This window comes from Tasmannia lanceolata, unplaced genomic scaffold (genome assembly GCF_043159265.1).
Source record: "Tasmannia lanceolata isolate RefF3 unplaced genomic scaffold, GAP_Taslan_0.1 ptg000025l, whole genome shotgun sequence".
NCBI classification, from domain to species: domain Eukaryota; kingdom Viridiplantae; phylum Streptophyta; class Magnoliopsida; order Canellales; family Winteraceae; genus Tasmannia; species Tasmannia lanceolata.
In genome coordinates, this window is record NW_027518702.1 from 10,803,258 (window position 1) to 10,824,940 (window position 21,683).

General features: G+C 39.5%; 1 protein-coding gene across 3 annotated transcripts; it reads left to right on the top strand.

Annotated features, from left to right (window-relative positions):
* The first annotated feature begins 4,812 nt into the window (after positions 1 to 4,812).
* LOC143857980 (putative protein phosphatase 2C 9) lies at positions 4,813 to 20,779 on the top strand. 3 transcript variants are annotated; one of them, XM_077368553.1, is made up of 7 exons: positions 4,813 to 5,049; positions 5,196 to 5,209; positions 5,335 to 5,440; positions 6,438 to 6,683; positions 7,051 to 7,327; positions 19,970 to 20,124; positions 20,292 to 20,779. In XM_077368553.1, exons 3-7 carry the CDS (start codon positions 5,396 to 5,398, stop codon positions 20,430 to 20,432), a joined length of 864 nt encoding a protein of 287 aa, XP_077224668.1. In that variant the 5' UTR covers positions 4,813 to 5,049; positions 5,196 to 5,209; positions 5,335 to 5,395; the 3' UTR covers positions 20,433 to 20,779. The 3 variants fall into 3 exon arrangements, with proteins under 3 accessions (XP_077224668.1, XP_077224669.1, XP_077224667.1); XM_077368554.1 differs by lacking the exon at positions 5,196 to 5,209; XM_077368552.1 differs by lacking the exon at positions 4,813 to 5,049 and having other exon boundaries at positions 5,056 to 5,209.
* The last annotated feature ends 904 nt before the right edge of the window (positions 20,780 to 21,683 follow it).

Genomic DNA, 21,683 nt, shown 5'->3' on the forward strand with positions numbered 1-21,683 from the left:
CTCGAAATAAGGGCTCAACTTTCTTTAGATGCTCTACCTTTTTCAAATAGTACTTGGCACCTGCATGTGAGAGAGAGTTTTTCACTTATTTACATGCTTCTGAGATTCAATTGGAGAGAGAGAGGGGGTCACTTTTAAGCAGATTTTGTCTCATTCATTTAATTCATTTGACGTGGCTGCTCTCATGAAAAACTAAGCCACGAAATGCCTTTCCATGAAATTCCCTAGCAAATCGTATATATATTAGGAAGAGAGGGAGAAAGATGTTAGTGTAAAAGTGTAAAAGATTAAATAACGCCTTCTCCAACACCTTAGTAATTGGTTGTTTCACATGATATCTGAGCAAAGGTCCTGATTTCAAACCTCCCCGCTATTAAAAATTCACATGGGATGGCCAAACCAAAAGAGGGGCCACATGTGCCACGTGTAGGCAAAACCCCGAAAAGAGGGGCCGAACGTGAGGGGGAGTGTTAAAGTATAAAAGATCAAATAACGCCTTCTCCAATTGCTTAAGCTTTTGGAATAATTGGTTGTTTCACAAGAGAGAGGGAGAGGGAGGGAAGTTGGGTGGGTGGCAAGCAAAAATCGAAGGAATACGAATCGGAAATCCATGAATTTACGAAATTTGTGGAATACGAAAATTGAAAATTCGTTTAAGATTTTTGAAGAGGTAACATGGATGCCAAGTAGATCTACGGGAGGAAGGGGAGACTGCCATGTAAGCATGAACATTAAAACTCCCCTTCCTCTTCATACATATATGTAAAGAGGAATGCTAAGCTCAAGCGGCAAAAAATTACTTGAGAATAAGCAGGCTGTCATTTAAGGCCTTTTTTTCACAAAGATTGTTCATTTAATGTTTTTTCTGCACAAGGGGCTTTTACCCCTATTTCCTACATGACCGGTAATGGTAATAAAAAAAAAAAGGGAGGGTGGGCAAATAAAAAAGGGAAAAATACACTTAGACCCCCTATGGTTTCTGACACATTCAACTTAACCCCTACTTTAGGGGTTAAGGTTAAGTTGAGTGTGTCAAGAAACCACAGGGGGTCTACTTGTAACTTTTTAAACTTTAGGGGTTAAGTTGAATGATTCAGAAACTACAGGGGGGTCTAAGTGTATTTTTCCCAATAAAAAATTAAAGGAATGATAAATGCAGTTGGGTGACCAAGATCCAATAAGGTGACCTTAATGTGGGCTTTTGCAATTGCACCATTCAGTTTAGTATTCCTCTTAGAACATATACATAGATCCAGATAGACATACTAAGGCCCTGTTTGTTTTGGCTTTTGAGAGCTGATTATGTGACCAAAACTGATTATTGGACTCAAAATTAACCAAATAATCAGTTTTGGTCTCACATTCAATTCTCAAAATCCAAAACAAACAGGGACTAAGTTTGGAGGCATGGATTGTTGGTTGAGACCCCAACCAAGATGCATTTAATTGATGTCGCCCAACTTGCACTTAATCCTTGTGATGATAGAGAGCCCCAACCCGACCCATTAAATTTATGGCTATCGAAGTTGGAGACACAGCTTTCTATACGGTTTCTAAGCTTTTATATTTCAACTCCAAATACTCTGTTCCGATTGCACTCTAGGTGGACATGATACTTGATTTCTTCGCTCGAGCTCTGTTTCTTTTGATGTAACGTAAAACAAACAAATGTTATCTCCATCTATCTATCTATCTATCTATCTATCTATAATGGGATTTCTTTCCACTATAATATATAGTGACAGTGTTTCTTTCCACTGTCTTTTCAAAGCAATTTTTTATTGGAAAAACCTCTTCTAACCTCTCTCTCTCTCTCTCCTTTGTTTTCCATCGTCTCACTCTTATTGCTAATTTATGAAAACCACCACTTGGTGGGCCCACTATTTTACACCTCGTTCTATGATTGGTGAGGCCCACCATTTCACACCTCATGTTCTAATGTGTGGGCCCATTATCTCCACCAAATTCCTACTTGCTAGCGTCCATCGCAAAAGGGATTTCGCGGCTGGTCTGTTGCTCGTGAGAGCAGCCACACGTGCTCATTTGTCAGCAGATTTTGTCTTCATTCACGAGGTGGCTTCTCTCACATGCAACACACCATCCATGAAATGCCTTTTGCGATGGACGCTAGCAAATCCCTTCCTAATAACAGTCTATCTCCTACAAATTTCGGCCAATATAAAACTCCAAAAATTTCTACACTTAGAAAAGTGAGGACATGGTTTTACACCGATCAATCCCTAACCAGACTAATGTCAATGCAAAGGACCACCACCCTCTCTATCAATTGAGAGTGGCGGGCCCCACCGATCCCATTGAGATCATATCATAGAGCATTTTAATTAGTCGAAAATAAAAAAAAGTAATATTAAATTAATCCTTTTTGTCATGCTAATCATATAATCGAGCAAGTTGTGGCCACTTGGGGTCAATCCAAAGTCAACTGAGTGGGCCACCTTAAATGGCATCAGTTTAATTGAAGTAGAATTGTGGTTATTTTTATGGGGTTTTTTTGCAAAAGAAGCCTTCTACTTTGCTTTATTTGCAAAAAATAGTCTTCTAATTTGGCAATTTACAAATAGAGTCTTCACATTTGAGTGAATTTTGCAAATATGCCATCAATTTATGGCCAAAATATCCTATGGAAGATTGTTTTTACTCATAAAAAGACCAAAATGTCCTTTTATGTGAAAAGATGAAAATTATGTGGCTTGTATGACCACATGGCATTGCATCCCCATTAGCCATCACAGATGCGTGGAGAGTCCTAGTGCAACTAGGATTGAAAGAAGAAAGTGGCTATACACGGGACTTTGGGATATGCATTATGGCATCGGTGTCATCCAAAAAAAAAGGAGATCCAAGTTACAACACCAGGTGGGAGTGGTAAGCTTGATCTGTTGAGGAGGTTTTCAAGGAGTTGTCACTACAAGATAGAGTCCGAGTTACGTATATTCAATAGGAAAAGTTGCCTTCAGTCCTAATAGAATTAGGATGTTCTTATCTTCATTGATTTTTCTTTTAAAAGTACAGGAGCTTGTAAGAGGAGAACTCAGACCAATTTTGGCTTAGTTCTCCCTCATTAATTCTTTGTTTTTCATCATTTAGAAGGAAGCAGACCGGCTTGTGGCTGCGCCTTTTTATTTCGTTTCCATATATAAGAATTACTTTGGAGAAGGGACTTTGCTTCCAAATCAGATCTCAAATCTACATCCAAATATACATATTTGGATCAGAAAAGATGAAAATTCATCACCTAGTAAATTGACCAAAATAACTATGATGCTCATTGATGTGTTGATAGGGTGGGTCCCATCAACTCAACTCAAACCCACGCATTGGGTGGGAACCACCATTTTACACCTTATGTTTTGATGTACTGGGGCTCATTTTTTACACCCATACATAGCATTAGCATGGGGCATGATTGCTACTATAAATAAAAATGGTATTCCCACACCCTTTGATTCAGAACACACCGTTGAGTGTCATGGGTATTTGGGTCCCTATAAGTAAGGCTGCAACTTGGGTCGGGTTTTACCCGACCCGCATCGACCCGACCCGACCCGAGTTACTTAAGTTATAGTATGTATTTTTTTTTTCTAAAACTTTGTTACTTTAAAAGTGAAAACTTAAAAGTAAAACTCACTCACGCATCAATTTATTCTCTTTGGACTAGTTATTAGTTACTGCACTGAAGAGTTTGCCATACTTGAGTTTTTCTACTTCTATGAGTTGAGTTGCCTTGCCAAACAAGGGTTTTCCTTGAAAAATTGCGTCAACGTAAACAAACCCAACCCGACCCTACCCTAACCTAGATTTATCATGGGTAGGGCCGGGTTTGGGAATCATGGGTTTTCCGGAAAAAAACCCGACCCGACCTAACCCGAGATATTTCTCGGGTAGGATTGGGTTCTTCAAAACCCGACCCGCCCGACCCGAGTTGCAGCCCTACCTATAAGGTAATTTTCAGCTATTGCATGTATAAGGACATTTTGGTCTTTTATGAGTAAAGAAAAATCTACAGTGGGTATTTTGGTCACAAATTGATGGCAGAGAACTGCAAAATTCACTAAAATATGGAGACTACTCGCAAATTGTCAAACTAGAAAACTCTTTTTGCAAATAAAGCAAAATAGAAGAGCTTTTTTTTTTTTTTTGTTGCAAAAACCCCCTTTTTTTGATTTGCAGGGTTATTTTACAATAAAAAGAAGGGGCATTTACTGTACATTAAAAGCCCTCCTTTAATTCTGATCCAAAACTGGTTTTAGATTCCTAACAATTCAATGGCCCTAGTACCACTGGTTCCCTAATTAGGATTGATCGGATCCTATATAAGGTGACTTCGGATCTCTTGGATGCTTTTCTGCAACCCCAAAAATCACTTCACAGTTCTTTTACACAGATGGGAATTATCCAAAAGCAGCCACCCGAAGTACTCATGCATTCACTCTTTAGGGGTGCAACTTGGGCGAGCTCAACCCAAACCCGACGGGTTCAACCCGGAAAAAAGTCAGGTTGGGTTGAGTTCGGGTCGGGTTCGGGTTGAGGGCTTGGGCAACCCGACATTTTTAATAATTTTTATTTTATTTTTTAAGCTTAAAATCTCGGGTTGGGTCGGATTCGGGTTGGCAAAAAGGGTTCCTCGGGTCAGGTAGGGTCGGGTCGGATTGGAACTCGGGTTGGGTCGGGTTCGGGTTGAGCAAATGGTTGGTCGGGTCGGGTTCGGATTGGCCTCAACCCGAACCAACCCGACCCGAGTTGCACCCCTAAATAGGGAGACTTCCCTTATTCCTTGCTAGCTTCCATTAATCTTAAAGGAAATAGAAAACTAATTGGAGAGATCTGTCCGTCCTCCCTTTTTACACAGCCCCTCTAAAAGAGAAAACAATCTTCTAATAGAAGAAGAACTACTTTTTGAGAAGTCCCACTTAAGATAATGCCTCTGATTTGACCCATATTATAAAGAAGGGGCATTTCCTGTACATTGAAAGCCCTACAAAAGGAGAGAAAGATTGTACTATTAGACAGGAAAGTCAACATAGGCAGGTATGGATTGTGGCAGTGTTTTCTTTTCTTAGGACTTGGAAGACCCTGAAAAGTTACCACAGCTCCTTATTTTATTATATCTGAGAGTACGAAAGTTTAACAGGTTGTTTTTCTTTCAATTTGTTTTACTTTCTGTGCATACGAAGAACTCGAAGGATTGGTAAGAGAAATTCTATCAAACCCAGTTCAGAATTTTGTCTATTTGTTGGGTTTTGGGTTGTTTCTCATGATGGTTCTGTTTTTTTTTTTAATGTGTTTTATTCGGGTTTTAATTTTATGATGCAGTTTGTGGAAATCGTGAAGGAATTTTTTGTTTTTTGAGATGGGGTTTTAGTGGGAGGAATCGATGTGTATGGATAGGTTTTGCTGCTTTAATGCTTCCTATTCTCAGGTAATAAGATTTCTTCTTTTTTCTGTATTTGCTGGTTTTTTTCCCCTTTCCATGTACTCTCTTCTGTAGATTTTTTTTGGTAAGAAGTATTGATTAGACTTTGAAAGAGTGGGTTTCATTTAATTTAGTTTCATGATTGGAAAATTAATGACTTTAGAGGTTTTTTTTTTTTTTTTTTCACCATAATGTTTTTTCCTTTTTATTTACTTGGGCTTTGAAATTGAATTCTAATTGGGGGTGGTTTGATGGCAATCTTCTTTCATCCTTTTCTCTTCTTTTCTTTTTTTCCTTGTACTATTCACAGGCATTAAATGGGGCATCTTTTTCTAAGAAAAAAGAGTTGCCTCAGGATTTTATATCATTGTTGTTTTTGGTATCTCTATGAAATAGTTGAAATCTTTAATTTGGATTCAGTTGGACCTTAGGAATTCAATCATAGCTATGAGTTCTGGTGAGATAATAAGGTCAATAAATGATATTTGGGTCTGTTGGAAGTCATCTGCTTTCAGAATTTAGGTTTTTTTTATTCCAGATTGAACTTGACTTTTGTTGAACAGGTATGAACTGTTTGTTTTTAGAGTTTATCATCTATGAACCCGGATAGCAGGATATTGTATGGGTACCTCATGGACATGGGGATGGGGGTTTCGCTTAAAATTGGGTTATTGGATATGGTTTTTCCACCGAATTGAAGTTCCTGGATTTCCTTTTATGTCTTTCGAAGGGATTTGATTAGTAAAGAGTATTTGATCAACCTACAAAATGAAAAAAAGTGTGTCGAATCAAACTGAGACTTGTGGTTTTTGCTTTTAGTCTCTAGTGTTTGTAGGTTTTAGGAATCCAATTTCAGTATACATTTTTCTTCTAATGTCCAACAATCATCACGCCAATAGAGGTTCATGTTTATTGATTGAGTGTCCATATTTTTAAATTCTATAATCTAGTGGTAGATTATGCTAGGTTTAATTTGAACTTGAATTTAGTTTTTGCTGTTTAGCTGATAGGAGTACGTTCATCAGCTGGTTCGGGTAAGGGAAAAAGCCATCATGGGCCAATTAAGGTCACTTATGGATTCAGCCTTGTCAAAGGGAAGGCAAACCATCCCATGGAGGACTATCATGTCGCGAAGTTCGTTCAAATAGAGGGAAATGAGCTTGGGTTGTTTGCTATTTATGATGGCCATTTGGGAGATAGCGTGCCTGCTTACCTACAAAAGCATTTGTTATCAAATATTCTAAAGGAGGTGGGATGTTGGTCGAAGCTTATGTATTGCATGTTTCGGTTATGACACTCATTAAGGCCATGTCTGGCCACTAGGAATTTTTTTTCATGCTAAATCGGCGTCTCTAAGTGGAGTTGATGGTGAAGTCGCTAAAAATCTGGAAACAAAAAACTCTACTCAAAACCGGATTGATCTTTTCCTGATTTTTAGCAACTTCTCATCACCGGAGACACTAGTTTCTTGGATTTTGTTTTCTGATTTTTAGCAACTTCACCTTCATCTCCTGTTGGAGACACCGATTTATCATAAAAAAAAAATTCATGGTAGCCAGACGTGCCCTAAGATGAACTTTGTTATTTAATCTCATGTATGGTTGTTATTGTTCTAGGAAGAGTTTTGGACCCATCCAGATATATCCATTAAGAACGCTTATGAGAGGACTGACCAAGCAATTCTCTCTCACTCTCCAGACTTGGGACGAGGTGGTTCCACAGCTGTCACTGCCATTCTCATAAATGGTCAAAAGTTATGGATAGCCAATGTTGGTGATTCACGAGCAGTTCTTTCAAAAGGTGGACAGGCAATACAGATGACAATTGATCATGAGCCCAGCATGGAGCGCGGGAGCATCGAAACAAGAGGCGGCTTCGTTTCAAACTTGCCAGGTGTGTCACATCAACCTTTTCTGAAGGGTTTTATTGATTCTCATTATATCTACATATTGTTTCTTGTGTATACTATTCTTTAGTTCATGTACTTTCTAAGTACATGTTATGCTTTAGTCCTAAATCTTAATGCCACTAATATGATGCAACATCCAATAAGGATGTGAAACAGTTAGTTTTGAGAACTATAGGTATTGGGAAGCTTGATTCTTGGTAAATACTAGGGTTGCAACTCGGGTCAGGCGGGTTGGGTTTTCCAAAACCCTACCCTACAGGAGAAATTATCTCGGGTCGGTTTTTTATTTTTTAGCGCAGGATATTGACTAATTTCAAAGCTTGTAGAAAACAAATCTTCACACCAAAAATCTCTAAATTTGTGTGTCATCAAATGCGTAAATTTAAGAAGGAAACTATTTTTTCACATCACAAATATGATAACCCCAGTGAAAACAATTAGATCAATGCATTAGAATTTTTTTTTTGCTTTCAAGAGATATTTAAGAAAGTCACCTATGAGTCAGGTCAGGTTTGGGGTTTTTTTTTTTTAAACCTTTACCCTACCCAAGATTGGGTCGGGTTTTTCAACCTAAGACCTGACGTGACCCAAGTTATTTTTGAGTCGGGTCAATGCGGGCCGGTTAAAACCAGACCCATGTTGCAAGCTTAGTAAATACTTACCCTTCCTGTGATATCACAATGGAAGCTAGGGCAAAACAGGTTCTGAGTAAAAGTAGGAGGCACACTTGAGTGAACGGAAGCGCTGGTTTGGATAAACAAAAACATTGCACTAGTAAACTTAATCATGTTTCGCTGTTTTACACAGCTGATTACCATATTTACAGGAAATGTGATCCATTACCAAAATTAAGTGTTTCTTGTGGAACATGAATTATAATTATTCTTCTATAATTTATACTATAAAAATTTGAAGTTGTCCTTGTTGATCAACACAAAATGCATTCTTGAAAGAGGATGTTTGATTATTCAGGTTTTGGGGTCAGGATGAAGGAAACAGAAGCATAAAGTGCTTTCTCGTTATTGTTATTTCATTAGTTTGATACACTCAGTGGATGAGGTGATTGATTAGAAAATGTGACTTGAGTTACCTAGACACCACGTCAATTGATGAGAAAAAAAAGAAGCCCCTTCCACTTTTTTTTTTTTCATTAGTTTGATATCTGAGTGGATGAGGAGATTGATTAGAAAGTGTGTTTTGAGTTACCTAGACACCACCTCAATTGATGAGAAAAAAAGAAGCCCCTTCCACTTTTTTTTTTTGGAATGGTAACGATTCATTAAAAGAAAAGAAATAGGGCTGGAGGCAAGCGACCGGGATGGTCAGTACAAATAATAACCAAAAAAAGCAAAACCAGCAGGGGAACAATCAAGGGGGAAGCCCTTACACCTTCTTGGCCTTGGTTTTGTGTTCTTTCCCCACAATTGTTCTGCTATGACCTCTGATACTGTGGAAGGTCCGAATCTCTCTAAGTGAAGAGTTTCACTAAGTTTTTAAATTTCTGTTTCAGTTTCGGTTTCGGTTGGCATGGAAACATAAACATTTCACTTTCAGTGGAAATCTAGTACAATCATGGAAATGTAGGGAAACATATGCAAAATATAAAATCTTTTAATCTTTTAAAAGAAATAAGCAAATGATGAAATTTTAAGATGAAACTTTGGGAAATTCTAGAAGCACAAATACATAATTAGAAACCATCACATAAGCAACAAACCATTCATATTGGCGTAATCACATCTGAAATGCGTTGTCGCGTATGTCTCGAACAATAAAGTCAATAAAGAAATACAATGTAATGAAGTATAAGAAATTACAATGACCAATCTCCCCTGTAAAGACCCCAACTCTATGTCAATACTACTTAGCGTTACGAGGTATTATTGGTCCCATGCCAATATGATATCCCATGCATAAGATACGGTTACTTTGTTGTGCAGGCCAATGATTTTGCCTACCAAATATCATTATCTACCTTAATGAAATGCAAATAATATCTTTCCATTTTTTTTGTCGTTCCGACCATTTCGATTGGATTTTGGAAACTTCTATCGGATTTTGGAAATTTCGGTCACATTTCGGGAATTTCAGTCAAATTTTAAGAATTTGGTCAAAATTTCGTGGAAATAAGGACATGAAAGGAAATCATGTAGATTTTGTTTCGATGAGAATGGAAATGGAAACATTTAGGTCATTTCGGAGAAATTTCGGGGAAATTTAGAACCATGAGTTTCATTGACCCCACACTCGTTTCTTCTAAAATCCACCAGTATTTAGTGGGAACTGAAAATTATTTTACTGTTCTCGATTGGGTCAAAAACCTTTTGTAACAAACAGTTTCTTGGGGTCTTTATGCTTGTCTCAGACCAAATTGATCGACTGTATCGGCTCCATGTTCTTGAGTTTCAAGGCATCCGTTTTTTGTCGTGTTTTATGCTAGTTTATGCTTTTGAATATTGGTACGTTTTTCTTTTTCTTTTTTGAATGGTGAGAGGATTATATTGAAAATGGAAGTAAACTACAGCCCTGAACGAGGCGTAAGACTCGCAAGAGAAAACAAGAAAAAATGAAGCATGTACAACAAAAACAGCGCCTAGGACCCAAGGAGGGATAAAATCAAAGACCTCAGAGCGGTGCCTAGCAATCCACGCCCAAGCAAGCCCATCCTCCTTGCTATTGACCTCTTTTCTAACACGCCTTTAAGAGACAAGAAAAGCCCTTGCATCTCATCCACCGGGTGCGCAAACCTCCAAGGATGAGGCCCAGGATCCATCTGATTGCATTGAGGGAATCTTCCTCTACCACTAAGGTTGATAGAACCCTGTCATCGACTACTTTGAAGCCCTGAAGGACTGCTCTTAATTCCGCTTCATTAAAATCTGCTCTCCCAATCGGACCTTAGGAAGTCCACTTTATGCCTCCCCTATCATCTCTAAGAACTCAAATTCCGGCCGGCCTCAGATTATCGAAGATGGAACCATCAAAATTTAGCTTATACATCCCCGGGTCATGGGGGATCCATCTAGAGTGAGGAGTATCCCTCAGCTCCCCACCAAAACATATCTCTCTCCAATGACGCAAGAGATACGAGCTGGAAATCAATCTGAAGCAAGGGAGAGACTTAGCCCAAAAAATGTATAGAGATATGATCTTTGTGAACGTGAAGAATGGGTTTTTGACAGAGCTGCGAAATACCCTATCATTCATTTCTTTCCAAATCACCCAAATAGTTGTTAGCAAGGCTAGCTGCGACATCCTCCCATTTCTCTTCTAAAGACCCATGGACCAACCTTGTAGGAGATCGGCTATACAGGATGGGAAGACCCACATAATTCCAAATGAGTTTCTACTCCTCGACCCCGGTTCCCTATGCGTAGAGCACCTAAGTGATGACACTTACATGCTCCTGAAGGTTAGTCGATTGCAGAAGTATATATAGTGTAAGCCTTAGGGCCATCAATGTTATGATGATTTATGAATGAAAAAAAAAAAACTCTTTTTTCTCTATGCAAACATTGATGTGATGTCTACATTTCTTGGCATGATGCCTTGACCTCCTTCAGTGTGATGCCCTTGTGATGTCATGTGCCTTTTTTTTTTTTTGGGTAGGTAAGTTGGGATTGAACCTGTGACCTCAAGGTTGAGAGTTGAAGCCTCATCCATCGAGCTACAGGCCCAACCCCCCTGTGCCTTGTTGGTGTGATTTCAACACACTTTTCCTCTCTATCTTCTCCATTTGAGGTATTTAGATCATTTCTTGTTTCTAGTTCTTGTCATGGTTCTAGCTTAAGCTTCTTCTTTTTTTCTTTATCAATCTTCTAGTTCTCCTCCATCATCTTTCTAGTCTTTAGTTTGTGTTTTGTATTTTATCTCTCTTTCTTTCCGGTGCTATTTTTTATTCTTCATCTAGTTCTTCAATAGTTTCATTCTTTTCAATCTCACGTTCGTCTAGAATTTTAGGCATTTATCTCCAACCCCACGATCATTTAGATCTGGATTGTTCATGCATCATATTGCATTTGAATTCCATAGATAATTCTAGTTTCTTTTATTTTCCTTCTTAGACATTCAAGCTTGTTTGGGACAAAAGCTTAGTTGAGTTGAGTTGAGTTGAGTTGAGACGTTCAAGCTTGTTATACCAAACCCTACTTCTTACTATTCCACTATATCCATCATTTTTATTCCAAACCCTATTCATAAAAAAACCCTAGGTTTCCTTCTAGTTGCTTTCCCTTTTTGCTCTGCATCAATTTGGATGTAAGAGCTACAAGAACTACTTTTCTTCCCTGTTGTCCTGCATCCCTTGTCCATGGATGGATATAAGGCACTTGACAAGAAGAGTTTTCTTTCGCATTCTATTAAAAGATGTGGGAAGTCATTAAGGAAGATGTGATGGAGGTGATGAATGAATTATTTGAAAGGAAAAAAAGAAGAAGTCTAATGGTGACTTTTATTACTCTCAAAGAAGGATGGATCTAGGGAAATGAAGGATTTAGGCCGATAAGTCTTGTTGGAAGCATGTACAAGATCAACACCAAAACCTGGCTAGAAGAATCAAGAAGGAGGTGGGAGAGGTTTTCTGACCTCCCCAAGGAGTGTTTGATTAACGGAGAGAGATATTAGATGGAGTTTTGATAGCTAATGCATGTTTCGAAACTTTGGATTCTTGAAAAAATAAAGAGGGCCATCAAGGGATGGTTTGCAAGGTGAAATGGAGAAAGCTTATGTGGTTGAATCACTCTAATCAAAGCACTTTCCGCTGTCATGTTTCAGTTATTTAATAGAATTTAGCATCTCCAAAGAAACTTTCTATGGAATGACAAAGAAAAGAGTAGAAAGTACAATTGGTTAAATTAGATGGAGTCTGCAAGCCTTGTAACGGGGGGAGGCATGGGCATCAGAAGGTTAAAATGAGGACCAAAACATTACTAGGGAAATGGATTTGGAAATTGGTGAAGACAAGGACTATGGAGATCCGTAATTAGTGCTAAATACGAATCAAGTTTTGGAAGGTGGGTTCCAATTGATGTATAGGATCCGTAGGACTAGTCTGGCGAGATATTATGAAATTCTTGACCCTGTTTCAGAAAGGGATCCGATTTGGGTTGGGAGATGGGGAAAAGATAAGATTATGGATGGATAAATTATGTGGGAACAAAACTTTGAAGGACTTCCCATTACTCTTTAATGGACTTCACACACAGAAATTTATCTGGTTGAATCTTTTCACGGACAGAATATAATTGAGGATTTAAATTTCAAATTTAGAAGGAAGTTTTTTTCATTAGAAATTAGAAGGTGTAGCATTCCCATCTAGAGTTAATTCGATCTACATCAAGAGATGGAAAAATGATAAACGAGTTTGGAGGTAGAACCTGATGGGTATGTTTACTGTTAAATACTCCCACAAACATCTCGTCTAAAATCCAACCTCTTGCTGGCTTGGAATGCTTGAAAATTTAAAGTCCCATCGATAGTTAATATTTTTTGTTGGTCTGCTTCTAGATAAGATGCTCACTTTCGATTGCCTAAACTGTAGACCAAAGATCATAGTCAATCACTATGCACTATACCTCACTGATGTTGTTTGCAGACCATTTTCTGCTTCATTCTCATTTTACGTGTGATCTTTTGTACTTTGTCTTTGTTCTCTTTAAGTCAGTTGGTTTCTCCCTGGTCATATCGTAGATCATTTTGAGTTGTGGAGTTTTGCCCCCTCCTAGAGGAGGTAGGACTATGTGGAACTTATTCTTTGTTGGAAATTTCTGTAGAAATTTTGTTACAATCAAGGTTTTAAATTTTGGTTTCGGTTTCGATTTTGGTCATCACGAAAATAGAAACATTTTGGTTTCGGTGGAAATCTTGTAAAATCACAAAAAGAATGGAAACATATGCAAATGATGAAAGTTTTTAATCTTAAAAAAAAACATGTGCAAATGAGGAAATTTTAATTCTTTGTTCTATCAGTTTTACTATTAAAAAAAATGATGAAGTTTTAAGATGGAATTTTGAGAAATGCTAGAATAAGCACAAATACATACCTAGAAACCATCGTATAAGCAACAAAACCATCCATAATGGCTTAATCACATCAAACACCTAGTAACATGTGTTGCCGCACATGTCTAGAACATTATAGTCAATAAAGAAGTACAATGTAAAGAAGTATGAGAAAGTGCAATGACTACTCTTCCCTCTAAGAACCCCAACTCTGTTAATACCACATAGAGTTATGAGGTATTATTGATCCCATAGGAATTGTTACTTTGCTGAGCAGTTCAATGATGTTGCCTACCAAATATCATTCTCTGCATTAATGAGAAATGAAATGCAAATAATATCTTTCCATTTTTTGACATTCCGACCATCTAGGTCAAATTTAGAGAATTTCGGTCGAAATATGGGAATTCAGTCACATTTCAGGAATTTGGTTGAATTTTAGAATTTTTGGTCAAAATTTCGGGGAAATAATGACATAAAAGGAAATCATGTGAATTTCGTTTCGGTGGGGATGGAAATGGAAACATTTCGGGGAAATTTCAGGGAAATTTAAAACCATGATTACAATTTACAAGAATGAATGACACCTTTTTTTTTTTTTTTTGAATGGTAGCAGAATATATTAAAAGAAGACTGAGGAAGTCCCCCAAACAATACAAGAAAAACAAACAACACCCAAGGAACTTAAACTATCCCGGGAGATACATTTAGGGAGGAAGAAAATCATAAAGATCGAAATCCTGCTTCGAAACTCCATCTTTCGCCAACTTATCGGCTACATCATTAGCAGATCTTCTCACATGCTGGAAAGATACCTGAAGCCCTTGTAAGATATCTTTAATTTCGTCAAAGAAATGAAGAAAACACCACGGAGAACACCTAGGGCCCCTAAGCCATCTGATAACATTCAGCGAATCACCCTCCACAATACAACTTTCTAATCGGTCCCTTGCCAAGCACAGGATACCTTGATGCGCTGCTCTTACCTTCGCCTCGTTCGAATCTGCTATGCCGATTGGACCAGAAAAAGCCTTAAAGACCCCCACCATCACTGTCTCTTAATACTCCACCAATCCCTGCTGGGCCAGGGTTACCCAAGCTTGAGCCATCGAAATTTAATTTGACTATCCCTTCAGGAGGAGGGCACCAGTGCTGGATGGAACCATTAATATTCTCCTGGCTATTGCAAACAACTCCCCACCCTTCCCACAATTCGAAGGCCGAAACGAATCGGAATAACGGAAGAGCTCGAGCCCAAGAAATAGTAAGAGCAATGACCTTAATAAATAGAAAGTAAGGAGATTTAGCTTTCCCTTCAAAGACTCGAGAGTTCCTTTCGATCCATATAACCCATAAGAAGGCCATTAGAGAAAGCCACCACAATCGCTTACCTTTTTTGCCCCACGGTGTACATGACCAGCCTGCGAACAAGTCTGGAAGAGAGGATGGAAACACCCAATTAATACCAAACCTTTCTAAAATCCTCGCCCAGACCTCTCGAGCTACTCTACAGTGGATGAAAATATGGTCTACCGACTCCCCTGATTCAATACACATAGCACAGTGATCAATAATCAGCATATTTCTCTTTCTCAGAATGTCCACCGTTGGGATTCTATTTCTTAACGCTGACCATCCAAAGAAACATACTCTAGGAGGAGCCTTTATTTTCCATACCCTTGCTACCAGAGCATTTTCCTCATAAGGCAATAGACTATTATAGAAAGACTTGACCGAAAAACATCCTGAAGAGTTTAATACCCACAACCTTCTGTCTTCCCCTGAAGAACTTATATAGATCTGATCAAGAGTCTGAAATAGATTTGTCACCGAGGGCAATTCTCGATCAAAAAAATTTTGACGAAAGAGAGGATTCCAGATAACTTTACCAGCGAGTCGCTCATAGCAATCTTTCACTAAAACTGACTTATCAGCGGCAACTAAAAAGAGGTCAGGGAATAAAACTTTTAAAGGGGAACTCGAACACCACCTCATGGACCAGAAAGAGACCCTGTCGTCGAAATACACTCTATACCTAACTCCTCGATCAAATAGAGGAGTTAGGCACAGGATATCCCTCCATATTGTCACCCCAGATTTGCTAAAGCTATTTATAGTAACCCAATCACCTTGAGCAGCACCATATTTCCCTGATATTACTTTAGTCCATAGTCTTGATTTTTCTTCACCAAACCTCCACAACCATTTTCCCATCAGTGCTTGATTTACCTGCTTGATCCTTCGAATTCCGAGGCCTCCTCCTTGAATTGGCTTGCAAACCAATTCCCAATTCACTAAGGCCATAACCCGCTTCTGCTCAGATCCCCCCCACAAAAATATTCTCTGAATCTGTTCAATACGCTGGACAACAGACACAGGGCATTTAAATAATGATAACTGGTACATCGGTATATTGGCCAATACGGCCTTAATCAAGGTTAATCTGCCTCCTTTAGATACCAAGTTCCTCTTCCATGTATCAAGTCGTCGTTCGATTCGTTCCACAATGGGATCCCATCCACTTTTATGGGGTCGCCCTCTTCCCAAGGGCAATCCCAAATAAGATGCAGGCAGAGTCTCCAGCGAACACCCCATAATATTGGCTAGACTAGAAGCTCCTTCCTCGTCTATATTAACAGCGTAAAGTCTGGATTTTGAGAAATTTGATCGAAGCTCTGTTACTAATTCATAACACCTGAGAATTGCCTTAAGATTGAGGATCTTTGAGGCCTGGGGAGAGGAAAAGAGAAGGGTGTCATCCGCAAATTGCAAGTGCGAGACTTCAATCCCAGATTCGCTACATTTAATCCCTGAAATCAGACTCTCCAATCGGCCTTTCATCAACAGCACGCTGAGGGCTTCCGCAACAATAACAAATAAAAAGGGAGATAGAGGATCCCCTTGACGCAAGCCTCGAGACGATTTAAAGAAACCTTTTACAGAGCCATTAATAAGAATGGAGAAATAGGCTGAAGATAAGCAACTTCTGATCCACCCTCGCCACTTCCCACCGAAACCCATTCTTTGTAGAAAGTAGTCAAAACATTGCCAATCCACTCTGTCATACGCTTTTTCCATGTCCAGCTTACAAATAACACCTTGCTCACCTGATTTTGCCATCCAATCCACCATTTCACTAGCCACCAGCGAGCAATCCAAGATTTGTCTCTGGCCAACAAAAGCACTCTGATTCTCAGAAATGATAGTTGGAAGTACCCTCTTTAGCCGGTCCGCCAAAACTTTGGACAAGATCTTATACAGACAACCTACCAAGCTAATAGGCCGAAAGTCAGATACTTTCACTGCTCCTTTAACTTTTGGAATGAGAGCAATAAAAGTCGCTCCTGTTCCTCGATCAAACTCCAACCCATCATGAAATGCTTGAAAAAAGGCCATAATATCTCCCTTTACATACGCCCAACAAGCCTGAAAGAAAGCAAGGCAGAAACTGTCCGGCCCCGGAGCTTTATCACGATTCATCGAGAATACCCCTTTCTTCACCTCCTCCTCCAAAAAAGGGCTTTCCAGTCCCGAGATGCTAATAGCATCGAGAGATTTAAAGATCACCTCATCCAGCCTGGGCCGAACAATACCTTCCGCTGAATATAACTTCCGATAGTAGTCAAGAATTTCCATGGTAATCGCCTCTTTGCTACAAGATAAGGATCCCTGCACTTCCAATACCTCGATTCTATTATTCCGACGCCTTGCACTGGCCATGTTATGAAAGTAAGCAGTATTTTTATCTCCTTCCTTTAACCAACTAACTCGGGACTTCTGCCTCCATGAGATTTCTGCCTGCAGGAGGCTGCCTCTATGTTCCTCCTTTATTTTTCCCAGTTCATTCAAATCATCCTCTGAAGCTAACCTTTCCTCATCGGCCAAAGATATGTCCCAAATTCGATTTTTTAGCCATAATTGACGCTCATGGAGAGCCTCTAATCTGAGAGAATTCCACTCTTTGAGCTTTTTTTAACAAAACGGAGTTTCGCCCCTATGATCCAGTCAGCTGCACCATCCACTGTATGTGATTCCCACCACCCCCCCAGCCTCTCAACCATGTTAGGAATTTCTAACCACGCTATCTCGAATCTGAAAGGTGAGGGACCCCATGAATCCAATCTTGGATCCAACAATTGCGGGCAATGATCAGAAACGGAATGCACAATCGCCTTCTGACACACTTCCGGGAACATAGAATTCCAACCAGGGCAGAACTAAAAGCGATCTAACCGACTTTTCCTTGAGTTTCTGGACCAAGAAAATTTAGCCCCCATCAGCGGAATATCAATTAGTTCATTTTCAGCAATGAAATCTGAAAACTCAATCATATTCTGGGAAGTTCTGCTACATCCCAATCTTTCTTCGACCCTTCTGATTTCATTGAAATCTCCCCCTAAGCACCACGGATTTCCCCATTTGCTCCTAATCATGGTAAGTTCCTCCCACATCTGGCGCTTCGCCGACCTATCTGTAGGGCCATAGATGCCTGAAAAAGTAACCACATCTTTGTTTCCCACCTAACTGAGAACTATTGAGACGGAAAACTGACCTACCCAAGAATCTTAGATCTCCCATTTAGATTGATCCCACATAACTAAAATACCTCCTGCAGCCCCTTCAGATGCCAGCGAGAGCCAATCCCAATTGGAATTGCCACCTAAACTCATGATCAGAGCTCTGTTTGCTACCCCTATTTTTGTTTCTTGAATACAAACTATAACCGGCTTAGTACTTTTTACTATGTCTTTGACCTGTGCCTTTTTTTCCAAGGACACCAACCCATTTACATTCCAAGATAAAATCTTCATTTACAACCGGACGACCGCTGTGCACTTCCCCTTGGGCAATTTCTACTATTCATTCGCGAATTACGAACCACTTTCTTACTAGCGGGAGATTTTTCATAATTTACATCTAATTTCAGTTTGGTTAGCTCCCGTAACATCTTCCTGACACCTTCAACACTCGAAGGATCTTCAAAGGTCCTATGTTCCATTTCTCGAAGCTCCGCAACTCTGAACATGGAACGTAATTGATCTTCCGGCCCGGAGTAGGTCAATCCCAAAACTCTGCTGGTGGAAATTATATGATTTACAAAAATCTCCAGAATTTCGGATTTGGGATTGACCCAGGAAAGAGGACTAATATTTTCCTCCACACATAATACTAACGCTAGGCTTTCTTTCACGGTATCTTCTCGGGAAACCAGACCACCTCCACTATACTCTGCCTCAACCGTACACTCCCTTCTACCGGCATGAGAAAAATCGTTCGTCATTCGGCTAGAGCAGAAATCGATTAGGCCTCGCCCCGGAGAGTCCACCCGAACTTGGCTATGGCAAATTTCTTTACCGGAGACCGAACCCCCAAGTGCCGCACCAGCGTTTGGAATCAAAGCAGTGGTCGCACAAGATAGAGTATCTAGATCTGAGTATTCCGAATCGTAATGATCCAAACATCCCCCCTGTTGTATACCGTGACCCTCTTGAGTATCTTCAATATTAAGCTCATCATAGGACACTCCAGTAAATGCCTCAGATAAATTGACTACTAGACGAGAATTTCCAGCCGCTACCTTATCACCAAGAAGCAGAATACGGGATTCCGAAAGCTGCGAGTGGTCAACAAAAGCCGATAATTGGATAAGAGGTGAAGATGGGCTTTTGTCCTTTGCGGTAGAACCGTCAATATGGGCTATAACCCGATTAAAAGATGAAAAAGGAGAAAGCCCTATATTATATTTTTCAGACAGGCCCAACACTTTAGGCTGAGTTGGAGGGGCCCACATCTTCTTTATACGCCGATCCGACGGATAGGGAGACTCAAGTTGAATCAATGGACACCTTGTCGCCCTCTTCTAAACTAATCATCTGTACTTACCTTCAAATCTCAATAAAGTCACTGTTTATCCAAAAAAAACATGTCATACCTGTTGGAAACTAATTATAATATCGTCGGACGGAATATTTATTTGGTAGGTGATAATTTCAGAAAGTTCGGGTTAGAATAAACATATTATAGAGAAAATATAAGTTCTAATTATCTTTCCAAAGAGGAGAAATTTTTTAGTAGTTCCAAGTGTAAGGGAAGAGTTTAAGGTTTTGTTTAGCCCCAATGTTTTATTTTCCTAGAATTCCTACGAGGTCTCAATTTACACTTTGAATTTCTTTTTCAATAAGGCCATTTTTGGCAGCCATGAATTTTTTTCCCATGGAATATAAGCTTTTGAAGTGTTGAGATACTGGCATGGAGGGTGTGAGGGGGAGAGAATATAGAGGGTATGATTGAGAAGAGGGTGGGGAAAAAAAAAAGACGGCCCAGTGCACGAGGCTCCCGCCATTGCGGGTTCTGGCGAGGGCTAGATGTACGCAGCTTAAAATAAGTAAAAGAAAAACTCACTCAAAATAGAGTTTTTTCTTTCCTTATTTTTGAGCCACTAGCCACCATCTCCTCACTCATGCCCTCTTAATTCTCTCCCTTTTCCACTCCCCATATCCCTTTCTCTCCACTTGATAATCTAATATACCATGAAAAAATATTCAAGGTTGCCGAACATTGACCAAGAATCACGTGTAGTGCTTCATGTGATATAAATGCTGAATGTTTATTCATCTTTTTCTCAGGGGATGTCCCAAGAGTTAATGGTCAGTTAGCCGTTTCTCGAGCATTTGGTGACAAGAGCCTCAAATCACACTTAAGTTCAGAGCCCGACATAGAACATGCCGATATCGATAATGACACCGATCTTCTCATTCTTGCAAGCGACGGCCTATGGAAGGTTGCTTATCTTCTGCATTCTATTCTCTCTGTTTCATTCCACATATTATGTGCAAAGTCATTTCTATTTGTGAAACAACCAATTACTCCAAAATCTTATGCTGTTAGAGTTGGTGTTATGTAATCATTTATATTTCAACACTATAATTTTTTATGTCGTTTATCCAGGTCATGGATAATCAAGAGGCAGTTAATCTTGCGATAAAGATCAAGGACCCTCAGGCCGCTGCCAAGCAGCTTACTGTGGAAGCATTGGATAGAGACAGTAAAGATGACATATCTTGCGTTGTTGTTCGGTTTAGGGTGTGAGGGCTACAAATCCTTTGTTGTTTGTTATCAATAATTTTTTCTCACTGCGAAGGCATCTAGACTTACAACAACAGAGTTTTTACCAGTTGGGTGATTCCGTGATTCTAACAAAACCGGCACCACCAGAAATATCAGAAAAGGTCATATCTCCTTCTATTCTCTTCCTGTAAATTTATCTCTTCCCTAGTTTGTTTGGATTGATATTGTTTGGTTTCAATGCATTATCAACCCATTGCATTTCCTGTTCTTAATTTCACGGAGACTGCGAAGCTATCTCCATCGGAGACAAAAGTACTTTTAGTATTTTATTTGATTGAAGAATGGAAAGTTGGTTTTTATTTCTTCTTTCTCTTTCTGTTCTTTTGTTTGCAAGGGAGTATTGTGACAGAAAACTTTGGGGATTAACGGATTGCAAGAACAACCTGATGTTCCTTTTATGAATGAACAGAAAATTTAGAAATATTGAACAACATGCAAGTAGGTGGGACCCAGCCTGGTATGGGAATTTGCTTCATTTTTAACAGAAGTAGTGTAATTCTGCAAATGTTTCGGTCCTGAGCGAGGGCCAGCCTATGTATGGGACTAGGTGGGACCCAGCCCGGTATGGGAGAGGTGTAAAGGGCCTAGCCTAATGCATTCCTTCTAGTTTTGGAGCTTTTGGCGTATTGGTTAGGCACCCAACATTTAGTATCAAAGCAGCCACCATGTCCTGTGTTTCAGTCATGGAAGAGGCTCATACAGAGAGAAAATTACTTGGAAAGGGCTACCTATTAAAAAGGGCAGAGTGAAAGCCATGAAAGCCATCACAGTGTGGGCTGCAGAGAAGCGTATTGGTTAGGCACCTAATAGATTGAAGCTAGGGAGGTTTGTGTTCCTTGACTCTTAGAAATTGCAGGAGCTTGGCTTATGAGATCATTCTAAATCTAAGGTTGAGATGGGAGCTTCGAATTCGACTAGGCGAATAGTAAGTCATTGTCAGGATCAATCCTAACCATCATTTTTTTGGGTCCCACAAGGGAAACTGCCTGTACAGTATGAGACCATTGATCTGGTAATCCATCTTGATTCATGAAGCAATCGACATGATTTTGGGTTAACTCGATGAGCTAAAAATAAGCCAACTGAAGTGAGTCAATGATTAACCCAATCTGAAAAAAAAAAACTAGATCAGCTACCAAAAAAATGTTGAAAGTAATTTGAGGTTAAGATTTCATGATTGGATTGATTTTTAAGCCATAAGAGATCCAAAGC

Excerpts from the sequence above, each read along its gene's own strand:
- LOC143857980 (XM_077368553.1), top strand. The coding sequence starts at position 5,396 with ATGTGTATGGATAGGTTTTGCTGCTTTAATGCTTCCTATTCTCAG. Across the intron at positions 5,441-6,437 it reads TTAATGCTTCCTATTCTCAG|CTGATAGGAGTACGTTCATC; the intron begins GTAATAAGATTT and ends TTTGCTGTTTAG. Across the intron at positions 7,328-19,969 it reads CTTCGTTTCAAACTTGCCAG|GGGATGTCCCAAGAGTTAAT; the intron begins GTGTGTCACATC and ends TCTTTTTCTCAG.